This window comes from Hyperoodon ampullatus (assembly GCF_949752795.1).
Source record: "Hyperoodon ampullatus genome assembly, chromosome: 6".
NCBI classification, from domain to species: Eukaryota; Metazoa; Chordata; class Mammalia; order Artiodactyla; family Ziphiidae; genus Hyperoodon; species Hyperoodon ampullatus.
This window is the reverse complement of record NC_136919.1, coordinates 27449715-27469937: the sequence shown is the minus strand read 5'-3', so window position 1 is coordinate 27469937 and position 20223 is coordinate 27449715. Positions and strand designations below refer to the sequence as shown.

The 20223-nt window shown below is 38.3% G+C and overlaps 1 protein-coding gene across 1 annotated transcript; it reads right to left on the bottom strand.

Annotated features, from left to right (window-relative positions):
- Positions 1 to 669: 669 nt before the first annotated feature.
- On the bottom strand, positions 670 to 2130 carry LOC307054166 (G-patch domain and KOW motifs-containing protein-like; the record flags this gene model as incomplete). The annotated part of the gene is made up of 1 exon (XM_079705749.1): positions 670 to 2130. One exon carries the CDS (start codon positions 2128 to 2130, stop codon positions 670 to 672), a length of 1461 nt encoding a protein of 486 aa, XP_079561875.1.
- Positions 2131 to 20223: the final 18093 nt, after the last annotated feature.

Sequence of the window (20223 nt, the reverse complement as noted above, 5' to 3'; positions counted from 1 at the left end):
AAGACTACCTGAGTTCAAATCCCAGACTTTTGAGCAAGTTGCCTAACTCCCCCAAGCCCTAGTTTCCTCATCTGTAAAATAGGAAGATGTAAAAGTAGTACCTAATCAGAGGTTTCTGATAATTAAATTACATAATTCATTGAGGGGCCAAGAAACGTTACCTATCGATATCAATAGCTAATAATATTAACTGTCGATAGACATTAGCTATTAACAACCATTTAAAATTTATGATCAAAAAATCTGTTAATATTATTGCTATTATCATCTAGAAAAGTCCATTCACTTCCCTGAATTTCAGACTTCTCAACTGTAAAATGGGAGTAATAATCACTGCCAACTTCCTGAAACTGTTTTTAAATTCAAATGAGATCATTTACACAAAAGCACTTCATACAACATAAAGTGTATCAAAATATATGGTGACATTGTTCCTTCTGCTGTTGTTTTTTATTTTTTATTTTTTACAAAGCATTTGAACTGGTTTTTATTACATACTAAGTTCTGGTAAATACTGGGTTTGTTTCTAGCCTCCCTTCTGGTCCATCCTGTCCCAGGGCTGCACTGCAAGTGGAGGGCGGAAACATTACCCCCCCACCTTCGTGAAGGCAGGCTTTTCACACTGTACGGGATTGGTAACAACCTGGGGGATGGGAGTGTGTCCACAGGTCAGTCCTCCAAGTCGCTGGGGCCCACGTACTGGCAGATGGCATCATAGTGAAGCTCCACCACCCGATTCTCTCTCTGCAGCTGCACAAGAGCCCGGCTCTGCTCTCTGTCCCGGTCCAGCAGATGGCCCACCCTTCCAGCCCATGGCCCCAGCACCACCATCACCCAGTTGCCCTGGACCTTGGGGACCAGGGTCTCCAGCATGTCTTCCCTCAGGCCTTCTAGGACCTGGCCTTCATCTGTCCGACACACACAGGTATCTGGGCTCAGGACATCTTCGACTGTCATCTTGGTGTTGTAATACTGGCCACCCTTGTGTAGCTTGTTCACAAACCGCACACACAGGTCCCTGTGCAGCCAGTGCTGACTCCTGGGAGCTGCTTTCTCACTCTTGGCTGCAGGCCCATCCTGTCTCCATCTGAGATGCTCAGGGTCCCACTGGTCTGGATGGTGTTTCCGCTTCCTCGCTGAGTCCTCCTGCCGGACGTGGAGGTCCTGATACTGAAGGGCCTTCCAAGACGAGGTTGTTCCATTCTGTTGCCTTGGGGAAGTTTTGCTCACCTGGCTCAGATCCAAGGAGTTCTTGTCAAACTCCTGCTGGGAGACAGGCCGCAGGCAGTACTCACTAACAGTCACCATGCGGCTCCCCACAGCCAGACGGACCATGGCCCGAGCATTGTCAGGGTCGAGGCCGTCCACCTTCCCATAGAGGCCTCGGTGAGGGCCAGAAAGAACCACCGCAGCTCCTCCAGGCACCAGTCCTTGAGGCTGGTCTTCCTTATCCTTCTCTTGCTCCTCATCTGGCCTCAGCAGGTGGTGGGGGCTGGTGGGGGCCAGGGCCTGGACCTCAGTCAGGTTGGCGCCCAGCCCTAACCCCTTGGGCCTCAGTGAGTTGACACGGGGCTTCACCACTTGATTGAAGGTACGGCCGATGCCCTCGCCAGGTTTCCAGCCCATGCCCCGCAGCATGGCCAGCCCATAGGCCTCTACAGGGACTGCCTCATAATCAGCCTCCTCCGGCACTGTCTCAGCCCAGGGTTCACTGTCTGCCCCTTCCCTGTTGGGGGTGCATCCTTTCTGGATCATGGGGATAGCGAGCGTGAGGTCAACACCCGCATTCTCTCTCTCCTCCAGAGACTTTGTGGATTCCTCAGTGAGCTCCTTCACAGCCTGGGACAGCATCCCATCCACCAAGACCTCAGTATGTGTGGATGGCCCAGGGGCCTGGGTCGGTGGCTGCCTGAGATGGCCATTCTGGATCAAAGGGATGACAAGTTCCTTGGGGGCTTCTGAGGGCTGCACATTCTGCAGCTCCCTCCGTTTCTCGGTCTTCAAGAAATCCTTCTCCGGAGCCACGTCTCCCACCAGCCATCTCCGGGTGGACGTGCGATTGAAGCTGAATGAAATTGGGGCACTGGAGGCTCCTGCAGGCCACAAAACACCATCTTTGGCATCCGCCATCTTCCCCTCTTCCCAGGCCGGTGCGCTGCTTGCTGGGAAGTTTAGTTTGCGCTCACTTTGCTGGGGCTTGACCACCAGCGCTACAACTACCTTTCCCAGGAAACACTGTGGCACCGCCAGGCGAAGGCGGATGGGGCAGTAGGAAGTAATTGCCGCTCTTTTTACTTCACAAGAGCCCATGGTGCCAAGCGTACAGGGAAATGTAGTTCTTGGGGAAGGTAGGCGTCGTAGAAGGTGGCTTCCTTCTTGCTAAGTCGTCACTCCTTCATGTAGGCGTTTATTGGTCGCCTACTGTGTGCACGTTACTGTGCCCTACTGCTAGTGTTGGAGGGTCTCCTGCAGAGGTGGGCGGTGGCTGTGGCTCACTGTCTGTTGTTGTCTTCATTATTGGTACTGGGATACAATAAGTGTATTTGTATGTATTTAGCATCCAGTATGGACCAGTCCTGGTTAGGCATAAATTCTACTCTCTAAATACTTATAATCATGGAAAAGACATTAGCAAGAATAACTTTAACACATAAAGCAGCCTTTCCTACTATTTTAACTAACAAATCCCTTTCACAATAATATAGATCGACACTGTCAGATAGAATTTTCTATGAACAATGATGCAAATGTCATACAACTGCACCATCCAATATGATAGCCACCATTCACGTGCACTATTTGAGCAATTGGGATGTGGCTAGTGTAAATAGGAAACTAAATTTTTAATTTTATTTCATTTTAATTAATTTAAATTGTAATAGCTGCATGCAGCTGGTTGCTACCACATTGAACAGTACAGAGATAGAATGTCTTCAATCCCTTAGATATTTGTTAATGGGTCTGCCATTTTTTTGTACTGCATGTTATAATGACATGATTTTAGGTTGAAAATGTATTATAAATTCCATTTAAATGCAATCTTCAACAATTGTACATTTACATATAATATATACCCACTATGTACAAAAATAAGTTTTGACTTTTTACATGCCAGTTAATGTAGACTAATTATGTAAGAAAAAGTATCATTTTTAAAGTGTACTATATTGATACTTGGGAGCCAAGAGTATAGTAAAATTTAAATTTAACTATGAATTACAGCATAAAATAAATTAAAAACTATTTTATTATGGATGTCTGATATTCTTATATTTTACATGCAAAAAATACAATTAGTATTTTCATATTTTGTTTCATTTGTCTGCTTACGCACACTCTTTAATTGTAACACATGTGGTTAAAAAGTCTTTATTCCCACACATGAAAAGTCTTCTAACATTCTCCATTTAAATCATAATTTTAAAATTATTCTTATATCTCCTAATGTGCTACATGAGAATTTTGATCAAATGGATGCAGTTTACAGATTTGGTGATGTTCATATTGAAGAAAATCTGAGAATTATTAATATTTTATATTCTTCATTAACTTGATATATAGCAGTTTCTGTGTTCCTTATGTCATGGTCTTAAATAATTGTCTAGCCTTAATAATAATTTTGTGCTTATAATTATGAATAAAAATAATTTACAGCTGTGTGATGGCCAAGTCCAGCAATGGCTGGTGGTTGATATTCAATTCACCGTGTCTGGCTAAGTGACTGAGTCACAAGCACATTCATTTGATCTCTACGATGTGCACTAACTACATATTGAAGAACTATATGTCCACTTTTAAAGGGATATTTTTTAAACAATTATTTTATCTGCTGATCTTTAATATAAATGTAAGCAGGCACCATTACTGCTTTTGATACCATGAACTCCTTGGGACACTTTCTCTAGATCTCAGAATTTCTCAAACCACTTGTTGAATAAGACTGTCAAAGAATACTGGAAAACTGCTTAACCTTCATGGAATGTTTAGACACCTTAAAGAGGTCCCTTGCTCTTTGGACCCACAGGAAACAACTGAAACTCTGTCTAAAATTGGGCATCAGATATGTAGACATAAATGAGAGGATCTGTGAGGAGAGAAGACCTGAGAAAAGCCAGGCCAGACTCAACATAAGAAAGAACGTGGAGGTCCAAAGAATATATCAACATGAAAGAGGAAATCTGGCACCTTGTACCAGAAATAGCAGCAGGTCCTAGGAATTAGAAGGGGCATTGGAAGGAAGGGCAGAAGGACCTGACCTCACTCCCATTAGTTTCCCCAGCCTTCCCCTAAGCCCAGAGAGCCCAAAACTCCTAGAAAGGAAAGGGCTGTGGTAGAAATAAAAGTTATGTACTGGACAACTAAACAACTCTGCTATGGGGACGCCACCCTGAAAAGAGATGAACACAAGAAAAGAAGGTGAAGGCATTGTCCTCCTGGCTGGTGAGAGAGGTGAGCAATGCAAATCAAGGGACAACAGGTTTGGTGAAGCCAGAGAGACTGGTACCAGCTAGAGAAGGACAACAATGAGGACAGCAATCCATGGCAGCCCAGATTCACAAGATTGGAGGAGGTGGCACAATGCTAACAACCCAAGGTGGCAAGGCAGTCAGGGGTCAGAGGTCTGGTGAGAGGCATTCAGTGAGGTAAATAATCCAAGAGCAGAAGAACAACAGCAGGTTTCTGGGCACTGCTTAGGGACAAATGAGACCAATGAACATGGTAATAAAAGGAAAGCAAAGAGATCGCATCAGAAGCTTTGATTTCCTATAAGAAAACATTTTCCTTCTGTCAGAGAATTCCAGAAGGGAAGAGACACAGTTGAGAAACAGCTATTTTACATGTGTAAGTAATCTTGGGGATTCTTAGAAATGTTTAGGGAGAGAAATCACTTCATATATAGGCAGATAAGGGGCAGGACTTAGAGCTACTGAAATCTGAAAATCATTTTAAATATGACCAAATACATACCACCTTCTAATAAAGCTTAGAATATAAATATACACCATAACTTTTTCTAGGTACAGGATTATGGGTGCTTTTATTTTCTTAATTTCATCTCTTATCTGAATTTTCTAGGGTTTCTTTGAAGAACATGTAACATTTGGGTATAAAAAGCATAAGATTGGGACTTCCCTGGTGGCACAGTGGTTAAGAATCCTCCTGTCAGTGCAGGGGACACGGGTTTGAGCCTTGGTCTGGGAAGATCCGGCATGCCGCAGAGCAACTAAACCTGTGCACCACAACTACTGACCCTGCGCTCTAGAGCCCACGAGCCATGACGTCTGAGCCCCTTTGCCACAGCTACTGAAGCCTGGGCACCTAAAGCCCATGCCCCACAACAAGAGGAGTCACCACAATGAGCAGCCCGTGCACCACAACGAAAAGTAGCCCCCACTTACTGCAACTAGAGAAAGCCCATGCACAGCAACAGAAACCCAACACAGCCAAAAATTAATTAATTTTTTAAAAATTATTAAAAAATAAAATTTATTTTAAAACTTAAATGCCACTTTTCACATGTTAAATTGCAAAGATTGAAAAAAAATCTAATACTCGGTATTGGCAAATGGGTACTAAAAATCTAATATTCAGTATTGGCAAATGGGTAGGGAAGTAGGCACTCATACTCTGCTCACAAGATAATTATGTTATTTCTGGATTATGGATTATGTTATTTCTGGAGGACAATTTGAGAACAAAATCAAAATTCTTTAAAATTTATTTATTTATTTATTTATTATTATTATTATTTTTTTTGCGGTATGCGGGCCTCTCACTGTTGTGGCCTCTCCCATTGCGGAGCACAGGCTCCGGACGCGCAGGCTCAGTGGCCATGGCTCACGGGCCCAGCCGCTCCGCGGCATGTGGGATCCTCCCAGACCGGAGCACGAACCTGTGTCCCCTGCATCGGCAGGCGGACTCTCAACCACTGCGCCACCAGGGAAGCCCAAAAATTTTATTTTTATTTAAATAATTTATTAAATAATTTAAATAAATTAAATAATTTATTATAAATTTATAAATTTATTTATATAATTATAATTATATTATTATAAATTTATTTATAATTTATAAATTTATAAATAATTTATTATAATTTATTGTTATTAAAATAATAATTTATTTTATTTATTTAAAATTTGATTTTTAAAATTTATTTTTTTTAATTCTTAAAAATCTAATACTCGGTATTGGCAAATGGGTAGGGAAGTAGGCACTCATACTCTGCTCACAAGATAATTATGTTATTTCTGGATTTCTGGATTACGTTATTTCTGGAGGACAATTTGAGAACAAAATCAAAATTCTTAAAAATTTTAATGTAATTTTATCCAGGAATTCTGCTTCTAGAAATATACATAATATAGAGAATTATTCTCTTTTTATAAAAACTACAATGTATTGATAGATAAATATGGAGATAGACAGGTAGCAAATTATACCTGCAATAACATAATAGTAATAATACAGTTATTACTGATAGGATTATGAGTGATTTTTCATTTTAAGTATTCTTTTCCACATATTTCTGCCATGAAAACTATTACTTAAACAGGCTAAATAAATGCTATGTTAAATAAAAGAAATTGAAAAGTTAGCACAGCATTAAGTTTTTCATCTCATTCTCTTTATTTTGTATCTTCTTATCTGTGGTTACAACCTATTCCAATTCCTGGTATCACTTGATTTCTTCAGTATCTGGGCAGCAATTTATTTTACAGTTTCCTCAATAAATATTTTTGGGATTTATTAACCAAATCTTCTTGTTCCTATTTTCTAATCTACTAAACTCTGACCTTTATTAATTTCTTCCTCCTGGTCTTCTTTGACTTATTTCATCATTCTCTTTACAACTGCTTGAATTGAAAGCTTAGGTACATTTATTTTTATTATTTCTAATTTAGCAATTTAAAAATACAATACATAAACTCTGATTTTGAATCCAGTTCCTTATTTCAAATGATTAATATTATTTATTTTAATATCTTTTTTGCAAGAATTATCACTCTGAGTATGATACTGCAACCAAATTTGCAACTAGTATTTAGACTTAATTCTATGTTTAAATCTTTTCATTACTCCCCACCACTTTTTTATTTACATACGGTAAAATTCACTTTCGGTGTACAGTTTTGTGCATTTTGACAAATGTAAGCAGTTTTGTAACTACCATCACAATCAAGATATTGATTATTTCTATCAAAGTGTTCCCTCATGACCTTTTGTAGTAAATTTAAATTCCTGCCCTCTGCCCCCAGTGCCTAACAACTATTGATGTAATTTGTCTCTATAGTTTTACTTTTTCCTGTATGTCTTATTGTTGCATGTATCAGCACTTCGTTTCTTTTTATTAATGAGTACTGTTCCATTGTATAGGTGTGCCAAAATTTGATTATTTACCAACTGATGGGCATTTGGGTTGCTATAAATATATGCATACAGGTCTTTGTGTAGATGTATGTTTTCATTTCTCTTATGTAAATACCAAGGAATGGGATTTCTGGCCCTATAGTAATTATTTGTTTATCTTTATAAGAAACTGCCAAACTGTTTTCCAAAATGGCTCTTTTATTTTATATTCCCCCAGCAGTGTATAAAAATCCCAGGTGTTCCATATCCTCATATAATCACCAACACTTGGAATTGTCAGATTGGGGCTGGGTTGGGGGAAGAGTATAGGGGCAGGGTTCTTTCTTTTCTCCTTTTTGTTATTCTGCTAAATATATGTGGTATCTCATTGCTGCAGTTTGCATTTTTATAAATTTCCACAGTAACTAATGATGTTAAATATATTTTAATGTGCTTATTTGCAATCAGCCATCAGAACCTCCTCTTTGGTGAAGTATCTGTTCAAATATCTTGCTCATTTTTTAAATTGGATTTTGTTATTTTACTATTGAGTTTTGAAAGTTCTTTATATATTCTGAATACAAATCCTGATATGTGTTTTGCAAATATTTTCTCTCAGCCTATGACTTTACTTACATTTTTAATAGTATCTTTCAAAGAACAGACATTTTAAATTTTGATGAAGTCCAATTTATTAATCTTTTTCTTTTATGTATATTTCTCTTGTGTTTTATGTTTCATATGTCCCAGCTAAGAAATTTTTGTTTAACCAAGGTCACACGATTTTCTTCTATGTTTACTTCTAGAAATTTCATAGTTTCCGATTTTACATTTAAGCCTATGATCCATTTTGCATTCATTGTTAAATATGGTATGATACATGGGTCATTTCATTTTTCGAATGTGGATGTATACTTGTTTCAGCACTCTCTGTTGAAAAGTCTATTCTTTATTGAATTACCTTGGCACCTTTGTTGAAAATCAGTTGACCATATTCGTGAGGGACTATTTCTGGATTAATGTCTATTGATCTTTATCACTCTCGTTCACCAATACTACCCTGTCCTGACTGCTATGGTTTTATAATAAGTCTCGAGTAGTCATCCAGTTTTGTTCTTTAATTACAAAATTGAGGTCCTTTGTATTTCCATAACATTTTTAAATCAGCCTGTCAATTTTAACAAAAAAAAGCTTCTTGGGATATCAATGAATATTGTATTGAATTTATAGATTAATTTGAGGAGAATAGACACGTTTATGATGCTGAGTCTCCCAATCCATGGAAATAGCATCCCTCTCCATTTGTTTAGGTCTTTTAAATTTTTTCTCATCACTCTTTTTTGGTTTTCAACATTCAAATATTATACATATTTTGTTATATTTATTCCTAAGTATTTTATATTTTGAAGGGCTATTGCAAGTGGTGTCTTTTTAATATTTCACCAACATTATTATAAAATACAGGGTTTCTTTTCTTTTTACATATTGGCCTTGTAACTTCTTTGTAAACTTGCTAAACTCATGGAGTTAATAGTTCTAGTAGGCTATGAGAAGGTGTTGAGACAGACAGCAATTGGTGCAGACCCCAGGGGCAGGAGGCAGGGGAGGTGCGTGGAGCCTAGGAACCAAGTTACTCATGGGGGTGGAGAGAAACCACAGAGGAAAAAGCAGGCTGGATCACAGTGCTGGTCTCACTTTCACTGCCCATACTTTGTAAATTACTGTACAGTTAGAGAAGGTCTTAAAAACTGATGCTGGCAGAATATGTGAAACCCCTTGGTCAGAGACAAAAGACTTGTATTACTCATGGCACAACCACCAGTCTGAACTATTATTCCAGGCAGAATCTACTGCTACCACCAGCTCAGGTGACTAATAAGAGAGAAGTATACCAGAGAGATCCCAATCAAGATAGCAAAATAGGAGGACAAGGAACTCACCTCCACCAGAGATACATCAAAAATACATCTATACGTGGAACAATTCTCACTAAAAAGTAACTGGAAACTGGCAGAAAGACTCCTGTACAATGAAGGCTGTAAGAAAGATCTACATATAATCTAGTAGGAAGGGAAGAAAAGCAAACAGGGCAGGACCTGTGCCCCTAGGAGGGCACTCAAAGGAAAAGGGAGAAAACATGGGTGGAGACGTGCCCTGGGGAGAGAGCAGTAAGAGCCACAGGTTGGGCATCCCAGTCCCCGGGTCCGTCCCGCACAGGGGAGACAAGCTGCCTTGGCTGGTTGGAGGACCACTGGGACTAACAGGAAGGCTGTGGGAAGTCTGGACTCCATGAGGAATGTGTACACATGCTGGCTTGCCCCCACGGCAGGGTGGAGAGGGCAGCTAGAAGACTGCTCTAGTGGCTGCCAGTTTCCCCGCTCTGGTGAGCGCCCCAGCCGGATCCAAGCAAACACTCCAGCTCCACTTACTCCACATCACAATGTGGCACAGGATCCAGGGCTGCCATGACCAAGGAGAAAATTCAGCCATGGGATGCAGAGATGACCTGGTTCCAGGGTGGAGCCCGGGTGGGCCAGTGGCAGCCATTGTTGGCGCTTACTTAAGCAGCACATCAAAAGCAGCCCAGAACTCTAACAGCAGCTGCTCTAGCACAGGTCATGCCACAGTACACACCGAGAGTCCACACAGGCTCCACCTGCCCTGTGGAACCATTCCACAACAGGGCAGGAGTGGTGGAGGCTGGGGCCAGGGATTGGCTGTGAGGGACAAAGGGGACTTTCACCCAAGGATGCACCTGAACAGAGAAAGGGAAACAGTTGCAGGCACCTGCACAGGCAGCGTATGGGAGACAGCTCAAACCTCCATCTATGATCAACACAAGCCAAGAGCCCACACAGGCCTGCCTTGCTTCATCACTCCTGTTCTCTGAGGCAGGGTTCCAATGCTGGGAGAGGGGAGCCATCTCAGGCCTGATGCTTGGGGCTTCTGCTCCAGCATCTTGGGATCAGACCCGGCCCCTGAGAGGATGGTGACAGCCACTGAGCATAAGGGAAGTCTTGCCTCATACCTGGCTCCAATTCTAGCCACTCCATCTCCAGCCCCACCCCCTACCAAGGTGATAGCTGTCAGCACACCCTGAGGAAAGACGTGACTTGCATTCATGTCATATCCAGCTCTCCCACCAAAAGATTTGAACAGATACTTCACCAAAGAAATCATCCAATCTGAACAGCAAAAAGAATAACAATTTTTTTAAAAAAAGAAAAGAGTTTAAGAGATCTCTAGAATAATATTAAGCATACCAACACTTGCAGCACAGGGGTCCTGGAAGGAGAAGATAGAGAGAAGGGGATAAAAAATATATTGGAGGAAATTATGGCCAAAACCTGAAGAAAGAAACAGATATCCAGGTACAGGAAGCACAGACGGTCCCAAACAAGATGAACGCAAGTGGACCAACATCAAGACATATAATTAAAATTACAAAAGTTAGAGAGAGAATTCTAAAGGCAGCAAGGGAAAAACAGCATTATATACAAGAGAATCCTCATAAAATTATCAGCTGATTTCTCTGCAGAAACTTTTCAGGCAAGAAGGGAGTGGCATGATATATTCAAAGTACTTAAAGGGAAAACTCTGCATCTTAGGATACTCTTCTCAGCAAGATTATCATTTAGAATCAAAGTGGAGATAAATAATTTTTCAGACAAGCAAAACTGAAAGAGTTCATCAGTATTAAACCTACCCTAAAAGAAATGTTAAAGAGTCTTCTCTAAGCAGAAAAAAAGAATCTAGAGCATGGGGAAAAATCCCACTAGGAAAGGCAAATATATAATAAGGACTAAGGATCAACCACTTAAGCTAGCATGAAGATTAAAAGACAAAAAACTATCAAACCAACTATAACTACCATAAACAGTTAAGTGATAAACATGAAAATGTAAAATATAACATCAGAAACACTAAATGTGAGGAAAGGGAGTAAAACATTTTTAGAATGTGTTTGAACTTAAATGACTACCAGTTTAAAACAAGTAGATATACTTATAGCTCAACATATATGAACCTCATGGTAAACACAAATCAAGAACCTATAACAGAGTCAAAAAGCCTAAAAAGAAAGAAACAAAAGCATACTACTAAAGAAAATCATCAAACCACAAGGGAAGAAACAAAAAGGAGATGAAATGAACAGAGAACTACAAAAACAACCAGAAAACAAGTAATAAAATGGCATTAAGTACATACCTATCAATAATTACTTTAAATGTCAATGGACTAAATGCTCCAATAAAAAGGCATAGAGTAGCTGACTGAATTTTTTTTAAAAAGACCCTTGTATATGCTACCTGTAAGAGACTCACTTCACAGCTAAAGAAACACAGACTAAAAGTGAGGCGATGGAAAAAGACATGTCATGCAGACAGAAATGACAAGAAAGAGGGGTAGCAATACACATACCAGACAAAGTAGACTTTAAACCAAAGGCTACAAAAAAAGACAAAGGGCATTATATAATAATAAAGAGATCAATACAAGAATAGACTATCACACCATTAACATATATGTACCCAATACAGGAGCACCTAAATATAAACATTTTTAAAATTTTATTTATTTTATTTATTTATTTTGCTGTGTTGGGTCTTTGTTGTTGTGCACGGGCTTTCTCTAGTTGCGGCGAGCCAGGGGTACTCTTCGTTGCGGTGCGCGGCCTTCTCATCACGGTGGCTTCTCTTGTTGCAGAGCATGGGCTCTAGGTGTGTGGGCTTCAGCAGTTGTGGCACACAGGCTCAGTAGTTGTGGCTCTTGGGGTCTAGAGTGCAGGCTCTGCAGTTGTGGAGCATGGGCTTAGTTGCTCTGCAGCATATGGGATCTTCCCGGACAAGGGCTTGAACCCGTGTCCCCTGCATTGGCAGGCGGATTCTTATGCACTGCATCACCAGGGAAGTCCAGGAGCACCTAAATATAAAAAGCAAATACTGGGCTTCCCTGGTGGCACAGTGGTTAAGAATCTACCTGCCAATGCAAGGGACACGGGTTTGAGCCCTTGTCCGGGAAGATCCCACATGCCACGGAGCAGCTAAGCCCATGCTCTACAACTACTGAGCCTGCAATCTAGAGCCCGAGAGCCACAACTACTGAGGCTGCATGCCACAACTATTGAAGCCCACGCACCTGGAGCCCATGCTCTACAACAAGAGAAGCCACCGCGATGAGAAGTCCGCACACCGCAACGAAGAGTAGCCCCTGCTCACCGCAACTAGAGAAAGCCCGCACACAGCAACAAAGACCCAACACAGCCAAAAATAAAAAATCAAATAAATAAGTAAATTTATTTTTTAAAAAAAAGCAAACACCAAAGAACATAAAGGGAGAACTTTGCAATAATATAATAATAATAGGAGACTTTAACACCCCACTGTTGTCAATACACAAATCATCTAGATAGAAAATCAGTAAGGCCACAGTGGTCTTAAATGCTACAATAGACAAGGTGAACTTAATAAATATCTACAGGATATTACATTCACAAGCTGCAGAATACAGAAAACAAGCCTCAACAAATTTAAGAGGATCGAAATTTTATCAAGCATTTTTTTCTAACCACAATAGTATGAAACTAGAAATCAATTATAGAAAGAAAAAATGCGAAAAGAAGAAACATGTGGAGACTAAACAAGACACTACTAAAAGACCAATCTATCAATGAAGAAACCAAAGAGGAAATGAGACAATAACTCAAGACAAATGAAAATGGAAACACAACTCCAAAATCTATGGGATGCAGCAAAAGCAGTTCTAAGAGGGAAGTTCATAGCAATACAGGCCTCCCACAAGAAAGAAGAAAAATCTCAAATAAACAACCTAACCTATCACCTGTAGAAATTAAAAACATAAGAACAAACAAAGCCCAAAGTCAGCAGAGGAAGGAAATAATAAATACCAAAGAGGAAATAAATAATATACAGACAAAAAAAAAACAACAACCAGAAAAGATCAATGAACCAAGAGCTAGTATTTTGAAAAGATAAACTAAATTGATAAACCTTTAGCCAGGCTCACAAAGAAAAGAGAGAGAACCCAAATACACAAAATAAGAAATGAAAGAGAAGACACAACAACAAATACCACAGAGATACAAACAATCATAAGAGAATTCTAGGAACAGTTATATGTCAACAAATTAGACAGCCTAAAAAAAGGACAAATTTCTAGAAACATATAACCTGCCCAAACTGAATCAAGAAGAGATAATTTGAACAAATCAATTGAAAGGAAGGGGGGAAAAGATCACATGATCATCTCAATAGACACAGAAAAAGCCTTTGACAAAATTCAACGTCCATTAATGATAAAAACTCTCACCAAAGTTGGTATAGAGAGAGCATATCTCAACATAATGAAGGCCATTTATGTCAAACCCACAGCTAGCCCCATACTCAATGGTGAAAAGCTCAAGGCATTTTCTTTAAATTCAAGAACAAGACAAGGATGCCCACTCTCTCCACTTCTATTTAACATAATATTGGAGGTCATAAACCACTGCAGTCAGACAAGAAAAAGGACTAAAACGTTTCAAAACTGGAAGTGAAGAAGTATAACTGTCGCTATTTGCAGATGACATGATACTTTATATAAAAAGCCCTAAAGTTTCCACCAAAAATCTATTAGAACTAATGAATGAATTCAGTAAAGTCACAGAATACAAGATTAATACACAGAAATCTGTTGCTTTTCTCTACACTAATAATGAGAAATCAGAAATAAAACGTTAAAAATACTCTGTAATGGCCTAAAAGGGAAAAGAAACTAAAAAAGAGTGGATATATGTATATGTGTAACAGATTCACTTTGCTGGACACCTGAAACTAACACAACATTGTAAATCAATTATACACCAATTTTAAAAATTTTTAATAAAATAAAAAGAAATAGAAAGTTAAAAAATAATCCAGTTTAAAATCACATCAAAAAGAATGAACTATCAAGGAATAAATTTAACCAAGGAGATGGAAGACCCATACTCTGAAAACTCTAATACACTGATGAAGGAAAGTGAAGATGGTACATAGAAATGGAAAGATATGCTGTACTCTTGGATTGGAAGAATTGCTATTGTTAAAATGGCCATACTCTTGGACTGCAAGAATTAGTCCTGTTAAAATGGCCATACTACCCAAAGCAATCTACAGATTTAATAAAAATCCCTATCAAAATACCCATGACATTTTTCACAAAACTAGAACAAACAATCCTAAAATTTATATGGAACCACAAAAGACCCTGAATTGCTTAAGCAATCTTCAGAAAAAAGAACAAAGCTGGAGGTACCACCCTCCCTGACCTCAGACTACACTACAAAGCTACAGTAATCAAAACAGCATAGTACTGATACATAGATCAATGCAACAGAGTAAAGAGCCCAGAAATAAACGCATGCAATTAAGGTCAATTAATCTACAACAAAGGAGGCAAGAATATACAATGGAGAAAAGACAGTCTCTTCAATAACTGGTGCCGGGAAAACTGGACAGCCACCTATGAAACAATGAGATTAGATCATTTCCTCATACCATATACAAAAACGAACTAAAAATGAATTAAAGACCTACATGTAAGACCTGAAACCATAAAATGGGAAGAGAACATAAGCAGAACACTCTTTGACATAAACCATAGCAATATGTTTTGCATCTATTTCCTAAGGCAAAAGAAATAAAAGCAAAAGTAAACAAATAGGACCTAATTAAATTTAAAAGCTTCTGCACAGCAAAGGAAACCATCAACAAAACAAAAAGACAACCTACTGAATGGGAACAAATATTTTCAAATGATATCACCAACAAGACGTTAATATCCAAAATACATAAACAACCCATAAAACTCAATATCAAAAAACAAACAACCCAATCAAAAAATGAATAGACATTTTTCCAAAGAAGGCATACAGATGGCTAACAGGCACACTAAAAGATGCTCAACATCACTAATTATTAGAGGAATGCAAATCAGAACAACAAAGATATATCACTTAACACATGTCACAATGGCTATCATCAAAAAGTCTACAAATAGCACATGTTGGCAAGGATGTAGAGAAAAGGGAACCCTTGTACACTGTTGCTGGGAATGTAACTTGGTGCAGCCACTATGGGAAACAATATGGAGGTTCCTCAAAAAACTAAAAATAGAACTACCATAGGATCCAGCAATTCCACTCCTGGTATATATCTGGAAAAAAAAGAAAACACTAATTTGATAAGGTACGTGCACCCCAATGTTCACAGCAGCCCTATTTACAATAACCAAGACATGGAAGCAACACAAGTGCCTATCAACAGATGACTGGAATGGCGTTGGGAAAGCTGGACAGCCATATGTAAATCAATGAAGTTAGAACACTCTCTCACACCATACACATAAATAAACTTAAAATAGCTTAAAAACTTAAATGTAAGACATGACACCATAAAATTCCTAGAAGAGAACATAGGCAAAACATTCTCTGACATAAATCGTGCCAATGTTTTCTTAGGTCAGTCTCCCAAGGCAATAGAAAAAAAACAAAAATAAACAAAGGGGACCTAATAAAACTTGTAAGTTTCTGCACAGCAAAGGAACCCATAAACAAAATGAAAAGACAACCTACTGACTGGAAGAAAATATTTGCAAATGATGCAACCAACAAAGGCTTAATTTCAAAAATATACAAACAACTCACACAGTTCAATAACAAAAACCCAAAAGAACCAATCAAAAAAAATGGGCAGAAGACGTAAATGGACATTTCCCCAAAGAAGACATACAGATGGCCAAAAAAAACACATGAAAAGATGCAAAACATCGCAAATGATTAGAGAAATGCAAATCACAACTACAATGAGGTATCACCTCATACTGGTCAGAATGGTCATCATTGAAAAGTCTACAAATGATAAATACTGGAGACGGTGTGGAGAAAAGGGAACCCTCCTACACTGTTGGTAGGAATGTAAATTGGTGCAACCACTATGGAGAACAGTATGGAGGTACTTAAAAAACTAAAAATAGAGTTGCCATATGATCCAGCAATCCCACTCCTGGGCATGTATCCAGAAAAGACAAACACTTTAGTTCAAAAAGATACATGCGCTCCAGTGTTTAGAGCAGCACAATTTATAATAGCCAAGACATGGAAGCAACCTAAGTGTCCATCAGCAGATGAATGGATGAAGAAGATGTGGCGTATATATACACAATGGAATACTACCCAGTCATAAAAAAGAATGAAATAATGCCATTTGCAGCAAAATGGATGCACCTAAAGATTATTATACTAAGTGAAGTCAGACAGAAAAAGACAAATATCATATGGTATCACTTATATGTGGAAAATAAAATGTGATAGAAATTAACTTATTTACAAAACAGAAACACTAACAGACATAGAAAACAAACTTATGGTTACCAAAGGGGAAAGTGGTGGGGGGGTGGGGGTGAGGAAGGGATAAATTAGGAGTTTGAGATTAGAAGATATGAACTACTATATATAAAATAGATAAACAACAAGGTCCTATGTATAGCACAGGGAACTATATTCAATAACTTGTAATAAGCTATAATGGAAAAAAAATCTAAAATTATATATATATATTATATATGTATAATATATATGTAACTGAATCACTTTGCTATACACCAGAGACTAACACAACATTGTAAATACTTCAATTTAAAAAAAAAGATGACTGGATTAAAAAGATGTAATGTACATACACAATGGAAAATTACTCATCCATTAAAAAAAAATAAAATTCTGCCATTTGCAGCAATGTGGATGGACCTAGAAAATATTACGCTTCGTGAAGTAAGTCAGACAGAGAAAGACAAATACTGTATGATATTGCTTCTACCTGGAATCTAAAAAATAAAACAAATGAACATATATAGCAAAACAGAAACAGAATCACAGATATAGAAAATAAAGTAATGGTTACCAGTGGGGAGAGGGAAGTAGGCAGGGGCAATATAGGGGCATGGGATTAAGAGATACAATCTAATATGTATAAAATAGATAAGTAATGAGGATATATTATATAGCACAAGAAATTATAGCCACTTTATAATAACTTTGAATGGCATATAATTTATAAGAATTCTGAATCACTATGCTGTACACCTGAAACTAATATAACATTGTAAATCAACTATACTTCAATAAAAATGGTTCTAGTAGCTTTTTTTTTGGTTAAGATTTTGAGGGATTGTCTACACTGACAATCAGGTTGTAGAATAAGGACATTTTTATTTTCTTCTTTCCAATCTGCATGCTTTTTATTTTGTCTTACCGTATTAAACTGACTGGAACCCAGAGTACAATACTGACTAGGCGTGGTAAGAATTAACATCCTTTCTCTTTTTCCATTCCTAGGGGGTATGCATCAAGTCTTTCATCATTAAATATTTTTGCTGTATCTATACCAATACCAACCTCTTTTGATTACTATAGCTTTGTAATATAATTGGAAATCAGGATATGTGATGTCTCCAGCTTCGTTTTTCTTGCTCAAGACTTCTTTAGCTAGTCAGGGTTTTTTGTGGTTCGATACCAATTTTAGGATTGCTTTTTCTATTTCTGTGGAAAATGCCATTGGAATTTTTATAGGAATTGCACTGAATCTGTAGATCACTTTGGGTATACTGGACATTTTAACAATATTAATTCTTCCAATCCATGAACGTAGGATATCTCTCCATTTTTTGTATCTTCTTCAGTTTCTTTCATCAATATTTTATTGTTTTCAGTGAGTAGAAATACTGGTAACCAGAGGCTGGGCATGAGGGAAAGGGGAAATATTGATCAAAGGATACAAACTTTCAGTTATGAAATAAATAAGTTTTGGAAACCTAATGTTCAGCGTGGTCACTATAGTTAATGTATTGTATACTTGAAATCTGCTAAAAAAAAATAGATCTCAAGTGTTCTCATCACACCAAAAAAGAAAAAGGGGGGCGTAATTATGGGAGGTGATGGATATGTTAATTAGTTTGATTGTGGTCCTTTCACAGTGTATATGTATATCAAAATATCAATTTTTATTTGTTAGTTATACCTAATAAAGCTGGGGAAAAATAATACACACACACACATACACACACAGGTTAGAAAAATCAGAAAGCTAAAACCACCTCCCAGACTCCCTTAGAGCTCTATTTCTGTATATAAATGTGTTTCTGATGATTAGAAACACTTGTTTCAGACTTGGAAGGCATGGGTAAAGCAGAATCTATTTTCCTATATGTTATTTGGCTGTTTCAGCTAGCAAGCACAGTCATGGGAATATGAGTTTTCTCTGCAGCACTGTCCACTCTCCAGTTCCCTTGTTAACGAGTAGTTGTAGAGGTGGTTGAAGTGGCAGCACTGATGTTATGCTTTGGTTAGCTGACCCACGGTCAAGGCTACGATGTCCATGTTCTAGTTCCCTGTGCTCCCAAAGACCTTTTCAGTAATCAATGGCAGCAGTTGGTTCTGAATTCCGCCATAGCTCCAGTAGTGATATCAGAGGTAGTAGCTCTCCTGGTGAGTCAGTTCTTTGTTTTTCTGATGGTCATTCCTAAACGTTCAACCTAGAATCTTCTCTCTCAACGCTTGCAACAGTTTTTAAAGCAATAATTCCCTATATTAAACGCGCTACTGCTCAAAATAATTAATGTGGCTACCTTTGCTGAAACTTGGCTTATAGAAGATCCAGGTATTGCCAGATGCCTAGGTATCAAAAAAGTAAGCTATCAGCCATGCATTTGCCCTCCTCATGGGAATTACAGGGGAGAAATTTCTTGCAGTAGGGGAAGATAAGCCATGAAAGAAGCCATGAAGATACCCATGAGAGTTAAGAGTCAACTTTAGGCCCATATTATGTGATGCAGATGCTAGGTCACCAGGACAGTGCCATTCAGTTAGTTAAAAACTTTACTGCTTCTCCGATCTCATGTCCCTCCTCGTGGTCCAATCTGCAGTGCTCAGAAACTAAGGTTAGCAAAATAGAAGAGGAACACATGTGCTAGGTGGGGAAGGAAAGAAACAGCACAAGATTCTCTTCCCCAACTACAGTTTTTCTGCTTTAAAAATACCTAATTGTGAAGGAAGAAAAGTCTCAACTTTAAATCAAGGTTGAAGTATGACATTTTACTACCTCAGGATTAAAGTATGAGGTTTTTAGTATGACAGCAGACTAGATATTTTAATTATTGAACTGTGTTTTATGTCTTAAACTGACCTTAGGATTATGCTATTACTGAAGGGTAACTAGAAAAGCAATGGGTCCTACGAGGGTTTTCACCCAGTGAGAATTCTCTTTATAAGATACACTAGGACTCTAAAATACAGCTGATTTATTATTATATGCCATGCACTGTGCTTGTTGAATATCACAGTTACACTGCTTTTACATTCCATTGGTAACTTCAGTTACATTGGCAAGAGCTAACTAGGAAGTCTGATATCTTTTCCCATAATCTCTACTTATTCCTACCTTCTCTTATTCTCCAAAATATATGTTTAGAAATTTCCCAATCCTATAGATACTGCCTGTAATATTCATAATATTTAAGGACTCTTTTTAGTATCAGGTCATCACTTTTCTTAATCTTTTTTACCCATTTTGACAAAGCATCAATAAGTACCAGTTATGGGGTTCTTAAATGAGAAATTCCACATGATCGTGGGACTTAGGAAAATGATGTTGCTGAATACTGCGATCAAATGATTATATATTATATCCGTATTCAAGATCAACTATTATATTCAATTGCAAAATTGGGATCAATAACCTCTTCTCATAAGAGTGTTGTACAGATTAAGTCGAATAATACTGGGAAGATGGATGAGATCAAGGCACAGAGAAATCACTTAGTGGTTGACTCTAAATC